The 18882-nt window shown below is 38.2% G+C and overlaps 2 protein-coding genes across 7 annotated transcripts; one reads left to right on the top strand and one right to left on the bottom strand.

Annotated features, from left to right (window-relative positions):
* Positions 1-789: 789 nt before the first annotated feature.
* CPSF2 (cleavage and polyadenylation specific factor 2) lies at positions 790-16936 on the bottom strand. Of its 4 annotated transcripts, none has more exons than XM_074908564.1 (15): positions 16003-16936; positions 14841-15026; positions 13231-13390; positions 13039-13144; positions 11409-11538; positions 10977-11092; positions 10280-10467; positions 9190-9480; positions 8007-8107; positions 7466-7666; positions 6716-6868; positions 5913-6138; positions 3742-4041; positions 2655-2789; positions 790-2559 (listed from the first exon to the last, which is right to left on the bottom strand). In XM_074908564.1, the coding sequence occupies exons 2-15, from the start codon at positions 14987-14989 to the stop codon at positions 2467-2469; spliced, it is 2349 nt and encodes a 782-aa protein (XP_074764665.1). In that variant the 5' UTR covers positions 14990-15026; positions 16003-16936; the 3' UTR covers positions 790-2466. The 4 variants fall into 4 exon arrangements, with proteins under 4 accessions (XP_074764665.1, XP_074764661.1, XP_074764664.1 ...); XM_074908560.1 differs by lacking the exon at positions 16003-16936 and adding an exon at positions 15662-15759; XM_074908563.1 differs by lacking the exon at positions 16003-16936 and adding an exon at positions 15658-15752.
* Positions 15802-18620, top strand: NDUFB1 (NADH:ubiquinone oxidoreductase subunit B1). 3 transcript variants are annotated; one of them, XM_074908565.1, is made up of 3 exons: positions 15802-15944; positions 16946-17090; positions 18285-18620. In XM_074908565.1, exons 2-3 carry the CDS (start codon positions 16951-16953, stop codon positions 18319-18321), a joined length of 177 nt encoding a protein of 58 aa, XP_074764666.1. In that variant the 5' UTR covers positions 15802-15944; positions 16946-16950; the 3' UTR covers positions 18322-18620. The 3 variants fall into 3 exon arrangements, with proteins under 3 accessions (XP_074764666.1, XP_074764667.1, XP_074764668.1); XM_074908566.1 differs by having other exon boundaries at positions 15816-15944; positions 16949-17090; XM_074908567.1 differs by having other exon boundaries at positions 15877-15950.
* The last annotated feature ends 262 nt before the right edge of the window (positions 18621-18882 follow it).

Here is an 18882-nt window from a genome sequence, read left to right as displayed (position 1 = left end):
ATACAAACAAGAACCAGATTAGTAATGCTGAAAATTACACAGAGAAGTTCAATTACTGTTTAAAGCTAACCACAGCTAAGAACAAAAAACCCAACCACCCCTGCCCTTCTCCAACAAACCTCTAATAAAAACAAACAATAATTTATCAGAGAACTGATAGCAGACTAAGCAAAATTAATGGGAATTTGCTTCATTCCACATTGTTTACAGGTAATGAATGCATAGCCAAGGAGCACACCTGCCCCACAGCGCAGCTGCTGCCTGTTTACTACAGATGTTCCACATCCCCCTTCATCCCTCTCACTACCAGAACTGACCACAAACTCAGGCTTCCCCCAGTCCCAGCACTCAGACAACTCCTATCACTTTGCACATCAGCTTTCTAGGTCTGATTTCAAGCCACAGTAATGCTGAATGCACTACAAAAGAACAGTTAGATGCTTTGCTTATACTTGAGCCTTTTCCTTTATGATGGCACTAATTTTGGGTTCTCTTTTTTAATCAGAACACAGGAACTAAGTGATTAATTAGTGACATTAAACTTCTGTTACATTTAGCTGAATTTGCATCAATAGGTTAAAAAAACACCCAACAAATCTAATAGAAAGATTTATGATCACACTGTCTTGTTTTTACCCCTTTCTTTAAAAATAGTACTGTTTTTGTTTGACTTCCTATGGGATTTCATCTTTATTTTTATATTTAATGCAGGCATGTGTGATCTCTGTCCACCCAAGGCCCTCAAGTTAGAAGTCCTAAGGCCAATATGATTATGTACAAAGTAACTCATTTTATAAAACTTCATTAGTATCAGCAACAATAGCAATACAGTAGTATTCACCAACAAGCATCCAGTATCATATAGATTTACATAGCATCACTACAAAACCAGAGCATTTCTATGCAGCTGTCTGCCAATATAATGGAAAATAAACATTTTTCTATACTGTTAAAAAACCCCCAATGTGTTGAGCCATTCAGCCATTCGTAGCCAAGATTTTCTTTGTGTAACAAAATACATTCTCACTTAGCATTTTCAATTTTTTTTTACACTTTTAGTATATAGTTCTAGCAGGTTTTGGTTTTTAACACGGTCTTCAGTTTTAAGTTACTATTTTAAACAGAATAAATAATCTGAAGATCAGATAGAAAACTATTTGTCAAGAATGAATTGCAAAGTAAATTATCTTTCCATTGACAGCCCACAGGGCTATTTTTTCCACTTTTTGAAAAGGTTTTATTTAAACATACACACAGAGAGCACATATTACATTGCTGTTGTATGTAAAAACAAGCAAGCAACCCTCCACTGCCAAAGCTGGTGGTTCATATGTGGACAGGAAAAAAAAAGATTAAATAAACTCTCAAGAGGCCCTTTGTTTGCATAAATTAATTTGAGAAATTAAGATGTCCAAAACTGTGCTAATCTTCACCTAAAAAGTAAAATCAATTCCTAGCATCAGCAGCTACAATAAGTCCCATTGTCAACTAGAATGAAAAATGGCACAAAACATGCAACTAGAATGAAAGATGGCACAAAAGCACAAAATGAACTCAAATTTCAAGACAAGATCTTCCTGAACTTAGCTCATGGCACTCTGGACAGAGAAACGCATGGATAATGGCTTTAGACTTTGAAAGTATTAAAATCAGAACTCAGGAGAGATTTTTATAGTTGGCATAATTTTGCAAAAGCTAGAAGTTACAAATTCTGTAAATTACTATAGAAGTTACTCTGAAGCACACAATTACTGGATTTTAAACTGCCTGTCAATATTATCCAGTCTTCTTGGAGTACCTTTCCAAAGTAATTTTTTGATCCTGCAGATTAATACTTTATATAGAATATGAAATGCTGTTCTGGAACAAATCAGTAAGATGAAGCAGATACAACGTTAACATGCAGTCAGATTAACACTGGGGGAAAGTTTAGGTAGTCTAGCTTTAAGTGCACTATTAAAAATGTACTTTAACTAACTTCCATTGCAAAAAAAAAAAAAAAAGGCTCAATACTGTTCCCTAAGTAGAAGTTATTTAAAAAAAACCCCATACAACCCAAACCCAAACAGAACAAAACCAAAGAAGCCCACAATTCTCTATCTAATCTTATTTTAGAACAGAATCATGACTTTTATATACTTGTACTCTTTGGCAGGGAATCTATGAAACCAAAACATGTCCTGACAAATTGAGCCTTTCCTGAGAAGGGTTCATAGTCACTAATTAATTCACAAAGTATTATGTAGGAGACAGCAAGTCATAATGGTTTGAAAGTCAACAACATGGAATGTACCAACATATTTATGAAGAATGACAATAGCAGTTATTTACATGTTCAGGGTAGTTAATTGTTCTTTATGAATTGGGTTTCCCCTGTATAAATTAGAAAACTACAAAAAGTCAAAATTGGGAGGAATTCCCATTGTCTTTAAAAGTTCAAGTAAATCCATCTTTGCAGCACTCTTCTTAGACAATAGCGTATTGCTCATATAAAAGGTCTCTTATCCTATAGAAGTCCTGACAGAGACAGCCTTCCAATCCAATGCGCCCTGTTTCAGTCTGAAACAAAAGACATGTTTCAATTTGTTATCTTTACACTAATGAGAAAATTTAGAATATTATTTACCAAAGAGTTTAAGACACAGAACACCTACCCTGCGAACAGCCACCAGATTGTTGCATACAAGCACTCCTCCTACAAACTCAGCTTGTATACCTTCTCGCAAGAGAACTTGCTTGAAGTCAGACAGTCTTGGCTCATTCATAAACACAGACTGATGTCCAAGAACCTTTAAATGATACAGACAATTTGAACACTTCTGCTACTTAATACGTTCCATTTTTCCAAAGATCTCATCACTGTGCTGGCAGCAGTGTGGCCTAAACTACAGGACTATAAATGAGAAGATTGGTTCTATTTCTGTTTACCTGCACCAAGACATTTCAGGATAGGAAGGCCTTAGAAGTCATCTGTCAAGTAAAGGACAAGTTTTATTGAAAATAAATGGAAAGCTGCCATTGGAGATCCCTCTTCCAAGCCATGTTATGCCAGGGACAGAGCTGCAGTAAGCTGTACTGCTGATTAGTACATAGTTCTATAACAGCTGTCATGAATCTGAACAGACTTTAGAGTTGTCTCCACATTTATCTAGGTCCTAGAACAGACTACATTTAGGACTGTGCAACAGTATCTTAAAAAGCAATTCTGGGACTGGAAGGCATTGTAATCATTCAATGAAAAGATAAAATAATATCTACTTACATGCAAATTATTTTTAGAGTAAAGATGAATTTATAGAAAAAGATTAATGAACTCTCAAATCACTGCTATAGAAGTAGAGATGTATAAATTTCAAAGATCTATATCTCGAGTATATGAAGTATTTTCCATAGCATCAACAAAACATAACAAAATCCAAGACTGACTAAACACCAACTAATTTCCAAACCTGCAAGTACTAACTACAAATATGAAACGTACTAACTAAAATCTTATCTTCATAAATAGATAGTACTGTATGCTAGGCACTGTTAGTGGATGCAAGATCATTCTTGCTAAAAGCATAAAATCTAAACAAAGAACAGTACCAGATTTAACAAAGAGAAAACCAAATCTGAAAATCAGTTTCAGTTAGGCTTTCTTTAAAGTAAGATAAGAGTATCAACCTCTAAGCACTAGAAAAAGACAAATGAATACAGAACTCTTAAAAAACGATGTCCAGATCAGCATAATTTCTGTACCTCATGAGGTGGCAGAGGTTCCAAAGTAGGAATGATCTCACTCTCCTCACACATCTCCTTGTCATCATCACCGAAGAGGCTTTTCATGGCCTTCTGTTGTGCAATAACACTAGAGTCTGAAGAAGGCACATCCACTTGCATCTCTAAGTCTTCATCTTCCCTCAGCTCTCCCTCTTCCAAAATAACTCCAGTATCCACTTTTGAAACCCGCATGTCCAGAACACCATCTATCCACGCCAGCTCAGCATCCTTGGCTTTACAGAACTGAAGGGAGCTGACAAGAGAATCTTTTAACCTGACCTGGGTTGCACAAAAATAAAAGCACTATTAGTTCGATGGAAAACACAAAGATCTTACTTCAGGCTTTAAAAATTATCAGTTTTCCTTTCACTGTCTCTCCACATAGGTTTGATTCCTACTCTTTTGGGGAAGGCAAGGAGGGAATTGGTATCAGCAAGGCAAGATGTTCTATACTTTCAAAACATAATTTGTATAACCCTCATGTCACTACTCAACCTAAAAAGCAGCAGAGATCAGGGGTTTTTTGCCTTGCTAAAAATAAAAAAAGAATCTATATGACTACAAACTTGAGTTAAACTTACAGCCAGTGTAATCAATTCCTTTTAAAACATCAGAAAGCCTTTTTGCAGCCAAGGAGTTCCTCAGTTGGCCTTAGTAAATTTAAGGAAAATTTTTATAGACACATTTAAGTTACTGAACAGGAGTTCCAAATTTCAACCCTCCACAAAAACTGTAACTAATATTTTACTGTAAGAAGGGAGTCGTAAACACCGTTTTCAAAGTGGCCATAACATTACCTTATCCTGATTCCTCTGGTGCATCCCAGGACTTTAACCCATTAAATAAAGCCCTACTCTGGAAGACTGTTATCCAGATGAGATTGTGCATGACCCCCACAGCAGAATCAAGGCTGCAACTGTATGAAGGATACTGCAACCAAGTATCCACTTGCAGCACTTTCCACTCAAAAGACACTGGGATTCTAAAGTCCCACGCACATCTATTATTATATTTTCTAATTCAGTGTCTCCAGTGTACTTCACCTGTTCAGAAAGCTTCAAACAGAAAAACAAACTGAAGCTATGCAGTAGCCTGAATCTCCCCCTTATACTAAAAAAAAAAAATTGAAATTCAATACCATTACAATTCGATTCAGATATTTTGTGAAAAAAAAAATCATAATTGTGTCATTTCTTAAAACACTAACAATCCTCATATCTTAAAAAAAACCCACACAAAACCCCCAAAACCAAAAATCCCAACAGCCAACAAACTAAACACTGAAAACACTGCTGCTTTAAGACTTTCAGAACTTTATCATTTTGAATAACAAGAACTTTCCACCTCCTACAGGGTAGCAGATTTTTCTCTGGAAAGAAGCAAGAGTACTTCTTTCAACAATTCTACTGATGTTTTGCTATTAGATTTAAAATGACAGAAGGAATATAGGACTAATGCCTGAAGTGCATTTGAGAGACTTTCCTCTGAACAACTTCAAAAGTTGAATTGGAACCACACACAATTTTCACATACTTCACATAAGTTATTCAAGTTTTCTTATTTAGAGCTTAACCACGAAATTACATGCAATATGTTAACACAGTGCAACACATCATAACCTCACTTTCCAAGAGCCATCACGTTAACTTTTTTTTGGGGGGTAGGGGTATATTGTTTATTTATTTTTAATATTAACTTGCTCCTAACTTTACATGTTCATTCTCAGGTACTACATAGGTACAAAGGATCTTTTTTTTTTTTTTCACCCATCCGTGCTCTCTAAGGCTCCCTTTTAGATTCCAAAAAGAATCCCAAATCACAAGTAGCATACAGTGGTACTCTAAATATAGGCATTATAAATCTATTAAGATCTGAGTAAAGGAAACTGATGCTCCTATGGACACGAATGTCACTTTTTGTACTACAGGTAAAAACACTGATCTCATGTTTAAGCTTTAAATATTTCTTATGAATAACCATAAGAAGAATGCTTACCCAGAAGACAGAAAAACGCTACTAATGTCTTTCTCACACAAAACCAGTGTATGCATAGGTAGTATTGTCTCTCCTCTCCCAAAGAATGGAGGGCCAGATTAGAGTGCCAACACAGCTCTACTACAGTTCACAGCAGTTACATTCCAGTACCTTACCTGGTAAATGTGAGTTTCACTGGTTGCATCTACAGTTTCATGCAGTTTTGGCATGTAAACTTTAATATCTTTTCCACCAAAAGCTCTGCAACATTCCGCAAGGTCCTGACTGGCCTCAGGTGGTCCATGGACAATGATCAATTGTCTTGGCTTCATTTGGTTAATAATTTTTTTAATTGAGTCCCCATCTGAGCGTCCTTCATAGTCAATGTATGTAACTCTGGCTCTAAGTTTGAATAAAACCCACAAGAATAACATTTTTTTTAGTTTAAAATATTAAACTTTTGAGTGCTCCATTTAAAAATTGAAAATTTTGAAATAATTCTACATCAGCAAAAGCTGTCAGCACAATGTATATTGTGGTTCAGTGAAACACAGAACTATCAAATATCAGCATATACATGCAACGCTATAAATTCCCAAAATTCACTTACACAGTTATCCAAAACATGAGCTAAGCATATCTGAATAAGTTGTTCTTTTAACAAAATACATGTACATTTGGGTATCTATGCTAACATATTATTGCATTGTTTGTTCTTTCACTTGTCTCCATCAGGGAACAAATTATGAATTTCTTAAGAGTGGCGAACCATAAGATTCTGTACTGTGCTCCCAGAAAGGCTAGTAAAATGCTAACTTAGATAGCTGGGGGGGGGGGAGGAAAGGGAAAAAAAAAAAGGGAAAAAAAAAAAAAAATCAAGCCCTTTCCCAGTTTCTTAATTCCAAGCTATCCCTTTACACAATTTGCACCATACCTATACCACCATCCTAGCAGAACTGACAAGAACAAGTCCACTCACTTTATTTCCATGGATTCTGTTGCAGAAATACATTTGGTAGGAACATCTGATAAATCCTGGTCCATAGGCTCTTCTCCATTTGTCAAACCAGATTCTAATTTGCTTTTTTCTTCTTCTGTTGCTTGAAGCTCTGGAACTAGAAAATCCTCAGGTCTAAAGAATGAAAGGCAGTTTGCTTTTAATAGTCTTACTGAAAAAACAAAGCACTACATAATATAAAAACAGGCAATGTTGACTATTACTGAGATGTTTCATAATTGTTACTGCCAACAATTTTATTACACTTGCCTTCAATGTTTCCATATTTGAACAGAGCTCATTTAGAAAATGTCACCTTCCTAACTGAAAAAAAGAACTTTGTCTCGGGAAATACTAGCAAATTAAGGTCCTATACAGATAGGACAAACATCACTAGGATTTTTCTAGGATGACCAATGTTCTACCCCCTCATTAAAAGTTTATCAAAATTATGTGTAATTTAAAGCAGAAAAAAAGTCAGATTAAAAATAAGTCTGGCATGAAACCACATCCTAAGAGGTGTGAACACAGGCCAAGGATCAGCATTTTGCATCTTCAATCCTATCATAAGCTTCCTGTGAGCCTTAGTGCAAACTGTCCTAACTGTTCAAAAGTTACAGCAGTTGGAAGAGTATATAACAGTTGTGCAAGAGACAGAATGATCGTTTTTATTTTTCTATTCTTGAATTATTTCATAGCTACTACATGCAAATATGCATTACCACCACATACTTAATAATCTCGCCATATTCATCCCACTTAATTCTTTCTTCAGGGGCTGGAAACATTGGATAAGATTTCTTTGCCTGTTTGAAGAAGCTTCCTTTTCGGCTTCCTTCACCTTTCATCATCAAATCATGTTTGGTCTTATGTACAGTTGGCTGATCAATATCCTCTTCAGCATCACTCTCATCACTGGAATCAATATCTGCCCTGAAATGACATTCAAAAAAAACTAGCACTTCCTTTTATTCTTCAAGTTTAATGTTACATAAACACACTGAATGGAAAATAACAGTTGACATAACACTAAGCAACAACAAGGGCAGTTTATGTATCTGAGAAAGAGCTCACAGTCAAATAGCAGATGAAACAGGTCTATGATAACAACAGATTAAAAGACAGACATTCCCAATTTCTCAGTGTCCTCAGATAAATCTATCAAAACTATGATTTTCATTTATCCCTGTAAATGGTTGAAGCAGCAGAATGATCACAGAGAATTTCAACTCCGAGCATAACAGCAGAATGCAAGAGCAGCCAATATACTCACTCTTTAGACTGTTCTAACTTCTTAGCTGCTTCTTTCTTTAACTTCTCCTTTTCTAGGTATTCTTCAAGTTCTTTTCCTTCCAATTTGACACGTTTTCTCAACTGCAGATAGAAATAAAATGAATGTTATTAGCTGATGTGATTTAAATACTTTTCCTGTATGCTGCTGACAAGAATATTTGTGTTTAAGTACCAAGGTTAAGTACAAGTTCTATGTCACATACAAGACAAGATTATGCAAACATATCCCCATGACAATGTTACCAATTAGTAGAGTCTAAACAGCATTTCTAAAAGTATTTGTAAAGCCAATTGATTTTAATATTTCTTAAAAAATCATCACAAAATACCTCTCCAATAAATGAATGCAAATACTCTGAGATGAGCAGCATTTTTTTTTCATTTTTGTGTCACTAACATCAAACCAAGAAAACCTGGAAAAGTCATCCTAGGAGGCAAAACAATGGTAAGTTTTGTTTCTTGTTTTCTGAAAATCAAATTGTAGTATAGGTCACTTAGACTATTACTAGAATTCAGATTTACTCACATACTGTAATTCAATGCTTCCAATCCAATCTAAAACTAAAATAAAGCTGCATCAGGATTGAAATTATCACTGTGATCACAGTGGACTCCCATAAATTAACAATGCTTGCCAGAGAGAAGTAGACACAGGTATATAAATTATTGAAAATAATTTAAAAGCATGAATAACAATTGTGTTTTAATTCCTAGCTTTCTCTTATGTTTCTAATTCTGGCAGGATATATTATACTAATTCGACCTGATTCTCCTCTCATCTAAAACCAGAGTATTTTCCAGCAAGAACAATCCATTATATATTGCAATCTGTATGCCACTCACAAGCAGAATTTCTTCTATTATAACAAAATCACAAAAGAAAGCATTGTCAAAAGATAAGTATTTAAAAGCAACTTCATGCTCATCTCTGTGGAGTACTAATTTTGCCACAATACCAAAAAGCTTTCTGTAGTTCCTAACGTGAGATCTATTTTTATGTAAGTTTATTCACAATTGGTTAAACATGCAACCTACCATTTTCAGATGTCCCTCTGCTGCTAGAAGTGCTTTCAGTAGATCAAAAAGGAAACTAAGTTGACATTCTCCCAAATGGCCCACAATAAAAAAAAACCAACACTTTGAGATATATAGATGACTCTTACCTCAATATCTATAACTTTTTCAGAAGGATTATCAATCAGGAACCGTGCTAATGTTCCAGGTGTAGTGCGGTAAGTTAAAATTATAGAGTTTTTGGAATCCTGGCACCATTGAATGAAAAGATCTCTAGAAAACCCACACTCTAAGTCAGGTTGACTGGCAAGAACAACTTTCGGACTAGGCACTCGAGCCAGATCAGACAGACTATGACATAAGGAGAGATGGCGGAACTGGAAAGGATTGTTTCTCTTGTCTTCAAAGCACCTCATCAACTTGTCACTCATCCATTCAACCTAAAACATGTATTAAGAAAGTTATCTGTAAGAAAACAATTTCTATAATAACGTACAAATCTGATATGAAATATAGGATGCAATACACGTGATTACATCAATGTTTCTTAGCAAGTGTAGAAATAATGCTGAGCGTAACCAACAGAAACAAGTAGTTTAAGTCCTCTTTTTTTAACAACTATAAACCATGCTAACATGTGGGAGACATCGGCCTGTCAGCCTTACACAGCCTCTGAGAAACAGGTAGGCTTTGAAGAAAAACAGGCCTTGAAAGATAGATAAGAAGCTGCTGAGTTGTGCCAAGGCGGCAGGGAAAAACAACAGACAGCTGCAACACTGAACTGTGGAAAAGTACTAAACTGTGAGAAGTTACCACCGCGTGAACAAGAAAGTGACTGGTCTGCACAGTGCGTGTTAGAGTGGTCTTATGCTGATAGGAGAAAAGGTTGATAGCTATCTAATTGCTGATTTGCTAATTATGAAGAGCTTTGGTGAGAGCCTAAGTATGTACTATTGTAATAATAAAGGGTCTTTCCTTCTGTACTTCAATGAAGAGTCCATGCCTCAGTTGCCACACTAACAGGTGATAAAAACAGAAATTACTATCAAAAAACATGCCCATAGCCATGACTGGACTGTGTGTTACTTGATTGAAAGATCTGAGACACAAACATGCACCATACGGTAAGGACAATACCCAGTATTTAGCCATTTTTTACTGTTAAAAAGAAAAACAAGATCCTTTTGCATACATGTTCCATCACCCTCTTCATAATTGCATTTTAAAATCCAAACCAACCTGTGATTTAGAGAACTCCACTACATTGTAGCTGACGTTATTCAGAAGCGCTAGAGAGTAGACTCCTAATCCTGCATCTTTTGTTCTCCAGATCTGATCAAGAAGTTGAGCAAGTTCCAGAACTCTGCCTGCTGTATCCACGGCTATCAGTACATTTCCATCACCTCGTAACGTCTCCAAAACATTAGCTAAGAATTAAAAACAAACCAAAAAATCAACTTACACTTTGAACTAAAAAGAGAATGTTCATGTCTTGTTTTTTTTTTAAACTTCAAAAAAGATCCCAAACCACATTTCCACCAAAATTAGTTTTCTTGGTAGCTCTGAAGATCTCACTGCCCTGATACGACTTTTTCTTTCTTTCTCTTTATTTAAAAAAGAAACAAAAATCACACACCCCCCCTCCCAAACAGTGAAATGGCATTTAAAAACGCATGTGCTGAGGAAGGTAATTTAAAAATCCCTTAAGAGATTAACTGATACGGGGTAAAATACACTGCTTTCAAATATGGTTCATTGTTTACAGGAAAATATTTAATCCATAGGATCAGTACCATCAGAAAAGAGTAATTTAAAATTTGTTAAATTTTAGTAAAGGTTCTTAGTTTGGATGCTGATCAATTTCTCATAGAAAAACAATTTACTGTGGCTAATACAATACATTACTGCTACTTTCAAGCCCAAACAGAATACATACTCAGTAGCTGTTCATCCCTTTGCTTCCTCCTGGGTTGTACATAAGTAGCATTAAATGAATCTGTAATAAGCAATGAAGGCCTGCTCAACATTTCCAAGGAACATCCATTCAGATGGCTGCGGAAAAAAGGCAAAAATCTCACTTTTCGCATTTCTATTTTATAAGAAAAAAATGTAACAGCAAGTTTCCAAATGTTTGCATGTACAGAAATCAAACCCCTTAGCAGCTGAATATTTTCTGCTTCAAACTTACAAATAAAACCGAGGGGAGAGAAGATACCCAGAGCTAATGCTTGTTTCAAATTAATTAATCTGAATGCAAGTGAAATTAGAAGTCTTAGAGCTGGAAAGGCATTGCTACTTCCATACCTGCTTATCACACACTATATGATGCACACCTAAAAAAAAAAGTATTTTGCTATGTTGAACTTACATCTCCCTCTTGTGGTTGAAATCAACGGCATAAACAATTTCTTCCTCTCCATCCTTGACAATCTTCCAAATTGTGCCTCCTATCATGTGGCCAGCTGGCAATGGTGTGATCGACAAACCATGCCCTTTGCCTACAAAAGTTTTCAATATTTTAGTTATGTTATATGTATTCAAACCCATTACTCTGCAAAAGAGATAGTAATTCTAAACAAATGAATGCCCAAATTATTACTGGGGAAAAAAACCCACAAATGAAGTATGACAAATCAGTAACCTATCTGTCCTTCCCATCTAACCAGTTACTTCAAAGTATTTTGCAATTCACTTCTATTTTGCCTCCAAAAGAAGAAAGTGATCACTTCTTCCCTCCACCTCCCACTAGTACTCAGAGGCACTGCAAAGCTGCTGTAACTATAAACCTAAACGACAGTAAATTATATAACAAACATCACATGAAAGCAAGTACACTGGCTAAAGGTAAACCCCTCTCTCTGGGGCAACACAAAATGTTTAGTATGTCATTCATCGTCCAGGTATTTCCAAAACCACACATAAATTACACAAACTGGAAGTTTTCCCGAATGGCAAACATGCAAATCAAATAATAACAGGAAAGGTGTTCATGTGCTGCAGTCATGGGTGATGGATCTTTTCAGCAACCGGTGCCTTTTTTTTTAATGCACTGTTGTTCCTCATCATTGGTGCTAGCCTGTACCTTTGTCAGAGCAAAACTAGACCACCCATGACCATTACTCACTGACTTTGCTGTATGCCACTAACCTGAACAGAAACACACAGCTTTTAATTATTAAAACATACATTATCTTTCTAAATGCACCCAGCAATTCTTTTAGAACATGAAAAAAGTAGGGTGTTTTAAAACTGCTCACTAAAATTACTTTTAACATGCAAAAGGCAACACAGACATAGCTTTGCTTTGCTACAAATATCTTGAAAAAGTATCAGCAGCCTTTCAAGGATGTTATCCCACTTCTATTTTCAAAATTACAGGGCAAGTATTTTGGGAAGTAGCATTCAGGAACTGGGAGATACTGCACCTCAGAGACAAGCTGCTGGTGATCAGCTTGGATGTGTTTTTGTTGAAGAACAGTGTTTCCATTTCATTCTAACCTTTAAATTCAACAAGAGTGAAAAACTGCTGATTCTCCGGATGCCACAGTACCTAGCAATAAGCTACACTGAGTATCATTCAGTCAGTGAAGACCACCTTATTAAATCACCCACATGCTGTAACTTAATCTCTGCAACCTATCCACACTCTAGAAAGCTTTCCTTTGTGTTACCAGCTACTGAAGAGTTCTGAGGTACCTACCACTAGGCATGGGTAAGTAAATGCTTTGGAGAGACACGAGCAAATTCCAAAAAAAGTTACAAAAACACAAAAGAGAAACAAATGTCTAAATATGCTTTGGCATGACCTCCCCCTCATTAAGCAGAAATTCTACCCATTTCCACGTATAATTACTGAGTAAAACATTCAGCTGATACAAGGCTACTGAATTTAGCCCTGCAAAATGCACAAAATTTACTCCCTTTCAAAAAAGTTACTTTTAATTACTCTGTTGCCTTTCACTGAAAGTCATTTATTGAAACTCTGGTGACAACTTTACCTTTCAAGTTCACAATTTGAGAAAACTTCAGCTGTTGTATCTTATCAAAGGCTGCATCTACATCATCCAATGTAAAGAGCGTGAAATCTTCAGTATTATGGCGGGACTAAAACAAAAGTACAGAGCATTCAAGAACCTGAGCACTCTACTGTATCAGAGATACTGTGTATGAAAGTATCAACTTAAATATACCTGGTAGAGATCATACATAAACATCTGTCCCATTTTATATACAGGAATAGTTGCGTAAATGGCACAATTCAACCCCATTTTTCCAACTGCATATGGAAGAGCACCAAGGTGTAGAGGGTCAGGATGAGAAAGAAGAACAGCATCAACTTGGTGTACATGTCTACAAAAAGAGAGGCAACAGAAGTTGGTGAAAATACAGAGTATACAGCACCATACAGAACTATTATGGCTATTTTGAGAATATATACACAGTCTGAATGCCAAACAAGAAAACTTAAGTCCTTCCAGGTTTAGAACAAAGTTTTTAAAATCATAATTAAAAGTTACAATTATTTCCAAACATTCAAGTACTTAAAAATGCAAGTCACATCAGGAAACATAATTTCAAGGTCTGGGAGACATAGGTTTTGCATCAAATTCCTAATTAGGAAGACCTTAATATATACTTGGACACCAGAAAGTACATTAACTGAGCGGCCAAAAATGTAATTGCCAGTGCTACAAATTGTTTATACATCTAAAAACCTTAAACAGACTACAACTTTTCTTCTGATGAGAAGGACTAAGTAGTAGGACCAAAGACACAACAATCCCTAAATACTTAAAACACAAAAAGTCAAATATATCATTTAAGAAAAGCAGCACATAAATTTTGGAGGTTTTATTCCTTTTAAAAACAGAAGGTTTTTTTCTTCTTAAGTACTGCATAAAATAAGAACTAATGCTAAAAAGCTACTACCTATGCTAACTGAAAAACTTGAGGGCAGAAAACATACGCAACAAGCTAAAATACAAGTTAGGTTGAAAACTTTTTGTTCCCTCACACAGGAACTGGGGCACACACGTTTTTCTTGATGGCTATTATTAAAAAAGGGATCTCACCTAATTGCTTCTCAGATAAGACACTCGACAAATTTTAGAAGTTATCCATAGAACATAATAATCCTCAGTTAAAAGACTTCAAACACTACAAAAGTGTGTCAATGCCAGAAAAGTCAATCTATAAAAATAGCATCACAAAGCTGCGTTTCTTTCAGGAATTTCCATGTTTCAGTCCTAACCTTGTAATTAATGCTTGCATCAGCAAAGCTCCTTACTAAAAACCTGCAGATGTTCAGTATTAAAGTCTAGACAGGTCTATTTCTTTGCAGGGCTAGGATAACTAACAGAAGCTGTTTTCCTGACTGATAGTCTATTCAACTTGAAACAAGAAGCAGTTGAACCACTTTGCATCCAGCCTACATACACTAAGGATTCTTTCACTTAAAACTTAGTTAACATTAGTTTAGAGCCAAGGTCAGTCTCCCACAAACTGTACTCTAGGTCATGTTTATAAAAAAAGCAAAACATCCAAGCCAAAATAAACATGGAACAGTTTTGAGAATTACAGTTAATAGATGTAATTCATTAGACTCACAAGAAAAAAATCCAAATTTTTACTAGAAATGTTTCAGGAGCATAGTTCCCTTCATATAAAACATACTTCAAGCAACAACAGAGTATAATTTTTGATTTAACACCACCATACACATATCGTTGCACAGTATTTTGAAAACTTTCATAAAAGGACAAGACCTATTAAAAAAAAGTGTACAAACTGAACTACTTACTTTCTCAGAGAATCAATAATATCCATAGAAAAGTTTTCATCCCAACCACAATCCAAAAGAAAGCGAAACTCATCTACTTGCAACAGATAGCAAAGGGCAGATTCCTCCTGCACCCCTGAAAGCGTAGTCAACTTGATAATCGATGTCATTTTCCTCTCCACGTGTTTAATCTTCAACAGTACTAATCTGAATGAGGGATTAAAATGTTTCATTTACTATTTCAAAGGAAAAGTCTATTAATTTAGATCTAACCATACATTTCTAAGAATACACAGGGTAACGGTTGTGAATACTGTTCAATACGGCTACCGAGTATCAGTTAAGTCTCAGATAATAACTTTTGATGGTTGTAGGTCTTTCGTTGTTAGGAAAACGGGTTTCTATATAGTTTAAAAAAAATCACTAGGAGCAGTGCAGTTAAAGGCAGCTCCGAACCGGGGGCGCATCCAGGGACATAGCGCTAAGAGGGCGGCGACCCCTCAAGCCCAGCGAGCGCCTGAGCGCAGCTCAGCTCAGCACGGGGCGGGGCGGGCCGGCGGCCCCGCACGGAGGCGCCGGGCCCCTCCGCCGAGACAGCGGCCATGCTCGGATGAGCTGAGCCTCGCCCCGCCGGCCGGGCCCGGTGTTAACGGGGAGAGTCCCGCGCCCACCCGAGTCCCGAGAAGAAAAGGAGGAAGAGAGGGGCGAGCTCGGCGAGGACAAACCGATCGCTTCACGCCTCAGCACCGGGCCGGGCCCGGCTCCCCCCGGGGCAGAGGGGGACACCGGGCAGCGAGCGCTGGCGCTGCCCCCCGAAGAGCGCCGCCGCTCCCGCTACCTGCCTCACGGGCCGCCACGCGCCGGCCTCCCTCAAGCCCCCCGGGCCGCGCGCCCGCCACCCCCGCCCCGCGCAGCGCCCTCCACCATCTTGCGGGAGGCGGGGAGGAGGAGGAGCAGGAGGAGGAGGGAAGGTGAAAGGGTAACGGGCGGCACCACCGCGGGGCCGCCGGGGGTGAGGGCCCGCCCCCCCTTTTCCTGCGCAGCCGGTGGGCTCGTCCGGCCTGTTCGCGGCGCCCGGTGCCCTTGGTGTGGCCGCTGCGCGGGGCCCGGCGGCGGCGAGGAGCGGTAACGGTGGGGGCTCGCGCGGGGGGCGGGAGCAGCCGAGAGGGCGTTTCCGTGGTACCGGCGTTACCCTTCCCCGGGAGTGCCTCGCCCTATCCCCTAGCCCTTCGGCCGGGACACGGGGCCGGGGGACCGGGCGCGAGCGCCCCTCAGCCGCGGGGCTTTATGGCGCTCTCGCCCCTGCGGGCACGGCCGTGCGGAGGACGGGCGGGGGTCCCAGGCAGGCCGGGGGCAGCCTTTCTCCGCGCCCGGCGGAGCCGGGACGCTGGCAGGGCCCTCCCGTGGGTCGGTACGCTGAGGGCCGGCCGGAGCCGCCACGGCGTCCGGGAGAGGACAGCGCCTCCCGCCGCGCCCCTCGCCCCGCCTCAGGTGTGTGGTGAGCCGCCGGCCCGCCGCGGCTGTCAGGGGAACGGCGCTGTTGGTGGCTGTCCTCTCATTTCTTTGTAGTTTCGAGCTCGCAGCTATATGACTTCCTTGGTGTCTCATACGGCTCCAGCAAGATGCTAATCCGGAAGGCTTTGGTTCCGTCGGAAAAAACTCGCTGGATTTTTGAAATGTCCTTTCTTCCTTAGCTCTCAGTTCCCCGCTGATCGTACATCTTTCAGTCTTGTTATAGATAATAAAGCATCCATCTACTGGAGTTAAGGTTACAAATGCATTTGTAATGTTTTGCAGAACAGCGAACTTCTGTATTGGGTTACTTTATGGGTAAATTACTCTAGAACATTTAAACAGAACTATTTCACCAGGAGTATCTTAAAAGAGATGCTCTGTTTCCCTCCCATTTTAGGATAATTTCCCAGAGCCAGGAGTTAGTTAGGATTATTGCTAGGAAACCTGTGTATGGATTTGAGAACATTCATGTGTCTCATAGTGTTTAATGGCCCTTACGTTTATTATGGGGTTGTAGGATCCTAGTAAGTGAAGTTAAAGGTGCCAGATGTGCAACAGTTTCCATGTACATATTTATCAGTAACTCTTATCTGTTACGCTCTTCTTTCTAGCAGCCATGGTGAATTTCGCCCAAGCTGTGCGCGATCACTGGGTTCACATCCTTGTTCCCTTAGGATTTGTGATTGGATGCTATTTGGACAGAAAGAATGATGAAAAACTATCTGCCTTCAGAAACAAGAGCTTATTATATAGAAGGTCTGCTTTGTGATTCTTCTTAATATATATATACTTATTTTGCAAAGTGCTGCTCTGTTCTTTTCGAGAGTCTTAAGTATGCAAAAAAAATCAGTAATGTTGTCAAAATGTTAAAGGGAAGAAAGCCTTTAAAATTTCAGCAGGCATTCATGAAGGGATTTAGGTCACTAATGCCATCTGAAAATTGGATCTTTAGGAGCAATTTTAGTCATGAAAGAAAGGATCATTAATTGCTGTCAAGTTCTTAGTCATGAAATGTGGAAACCATTATTTTACCTCTCCAGAATTTCAGCAGGAAACAGTGTCTTTGAATTTGAATTTTCAGCTTTTCAGTGGTTTACAGCAAACTTCTGCCTTAAATTTAAAATGAACATAGAACTTTTTAACTAAATACTTTTATAAATCTGTGTAACTTAAAAATAACCAAGTTTTTGAAAATAAACGCAACATTTACATTGGCAACTGCTCTATCTTCACTGAAGGACGTGATTATATACAGTGATCAGTTTGGGCTTTCTGGCTGACTTCTCAGGGAGAGTTTAGATAATTTAATGCATTGCATTGCTTCATGACAGTTCTTCTAATTCCATATTAGACCATAGGGTTAACGAAACAACAGAAAAAAAGAATCATGTTGCATAGGATGGACTGATAGTAGGAATGTTATTATCAGCTTGCAGGTGGATATTTTTTTACTCTGGTCTCACCTAAATTAATTCTGAGAAAGAAGATAAGCTTCCGATATCATCCACCCCACTGTTACATTAGTACTTTTCTTACTGCCGTTGCTGGTGAAGTTGGACTGGTATTCAGCATATTGCAAAAATACCCTCTGCTTTCACACTTAGTTCTCTTCCCACTAAAATAATGAGGGTTTGATTTTAAAAGAAGTAGAATTTTTCCTTTTGGATTCCATTACGTAAAAAGTCTGTTAAGTCCTTAGAGGTCAGCTGTTTTGTGCTTCCATTTAAATGAATGGGAGTTACGAAGACAAAATCCCTTGAAGCTTTGGACAGAGAAGAGGAAGCTTATCAGTATTGAAAGATTTTTAACTGACAATGATTGCAAGGAAAGTTAAATTTATATTTAAGTCTCAAAATTAAGGTATTGTAGAATAAATAATTACATTTATTAGTTATTATTTTACAAAAATTACCCTAATTTTACTTTCCTCTATTTTTTCTTTCCACACAGAGAGTTGAAGCCTGGTGAAGAAACTACATGGAAATAAAGGCTGCTGATAAAATGGAAAATACTCTCATTTAGTTCATCTTATCTCACATGTTGAAAGAATAGGGTTATGGTTTTTATCTTGAGAAAATATGTGAAGCTGCAGAAAAGGACAACAGCAGTTAATCAGTGCTAGTTTAATTTCCAGTCTTACTTTTTGGAAGATGATTTTATTACATGACTAATACATGTCCAGGAATGCCATTAGTCCCTAAGTGTTGAGGAACTTTTGTCTCCAGAAGTCATATTCTGGAGGGGGGAGGAAGAATTATGTAATAAAGAAAAACTATGCAAAAATAATTTATGTTGTATCTGTATGTGTGGAATTGATGTATTTAAAGCTGATGTATGAAGTAGCCTTCAAAGCAGTACTTAACATAGACCCCAAACGTGGTCGATGGTGGTTGTATTTTTTAACGGAATCTGAGTAAGTTTCTTTCCAGGTTTCCTCTGTAGATTTGTCCGGCGCGGCAGCAAGCAGAGTCCTGTGGCGCGGGGACGCGGTGGGAGAGCCGGAGGGTGGCAGGGACGGGCAGCTGGTGAGGACAGGAGGGGAACGGGC

The sequence above is a fragment of the Athene noctua genome, chromosome 6, assembly GCF_965140245.1.
Source record: "Athene noctua chromosome 6, bAthNoc1.hap1.1, whole genome shotgun sequence".
In the NCBI taxonomy this organism is placed as follows: domain Eukaryota; kingdom Metazoa; phylum Chordata; class Aves; order Strigiformes; family Strigidae; genus Athene; species Athene noctua.
This window is presented reverse-complemented; position numbering and strand designations above follow the sequence as displayed.

Bases quoted from the DNA above. Each gene is read 5' to 3' on its own strand.
- CPSF2 (XM_074908564.1), bottom strand. From the start codon at position 14,989: ATGACATCGATTATCAAGTTGACTACGCTTTCAGGGGTGCAGGAGGAA. The intron at 7,667-8,006 runs GTGAGTATATTG...ATGTCATTTCAG, and splicing joins AAGTTAGAACAGTCTAAAGA to GGCAGATATTGATTCCAGTG. The intron at 2,560-2,654 runs GTAGGTGTTCTG...CTTTTGTTTCAG, and splicing joins ATCTGGTGGCTGTTCGCAGG to ACTGAAACAGGGCGCATTGG.
- NDUFB1 (XM_074908565.1), top strand. From the start codon at position 16,951: ATGGTGAATTTCGCCCAAGCTGTGCGCGATCACTGGGTTCACATCCTT. The intron at 17,091-18,284 runs GTCTGCTTTGTG...CTTTCCACACAG, and splicing joins AAGAGCTTATTATATAGAAG to AGAGTTGAAGCCTGGTGAAG.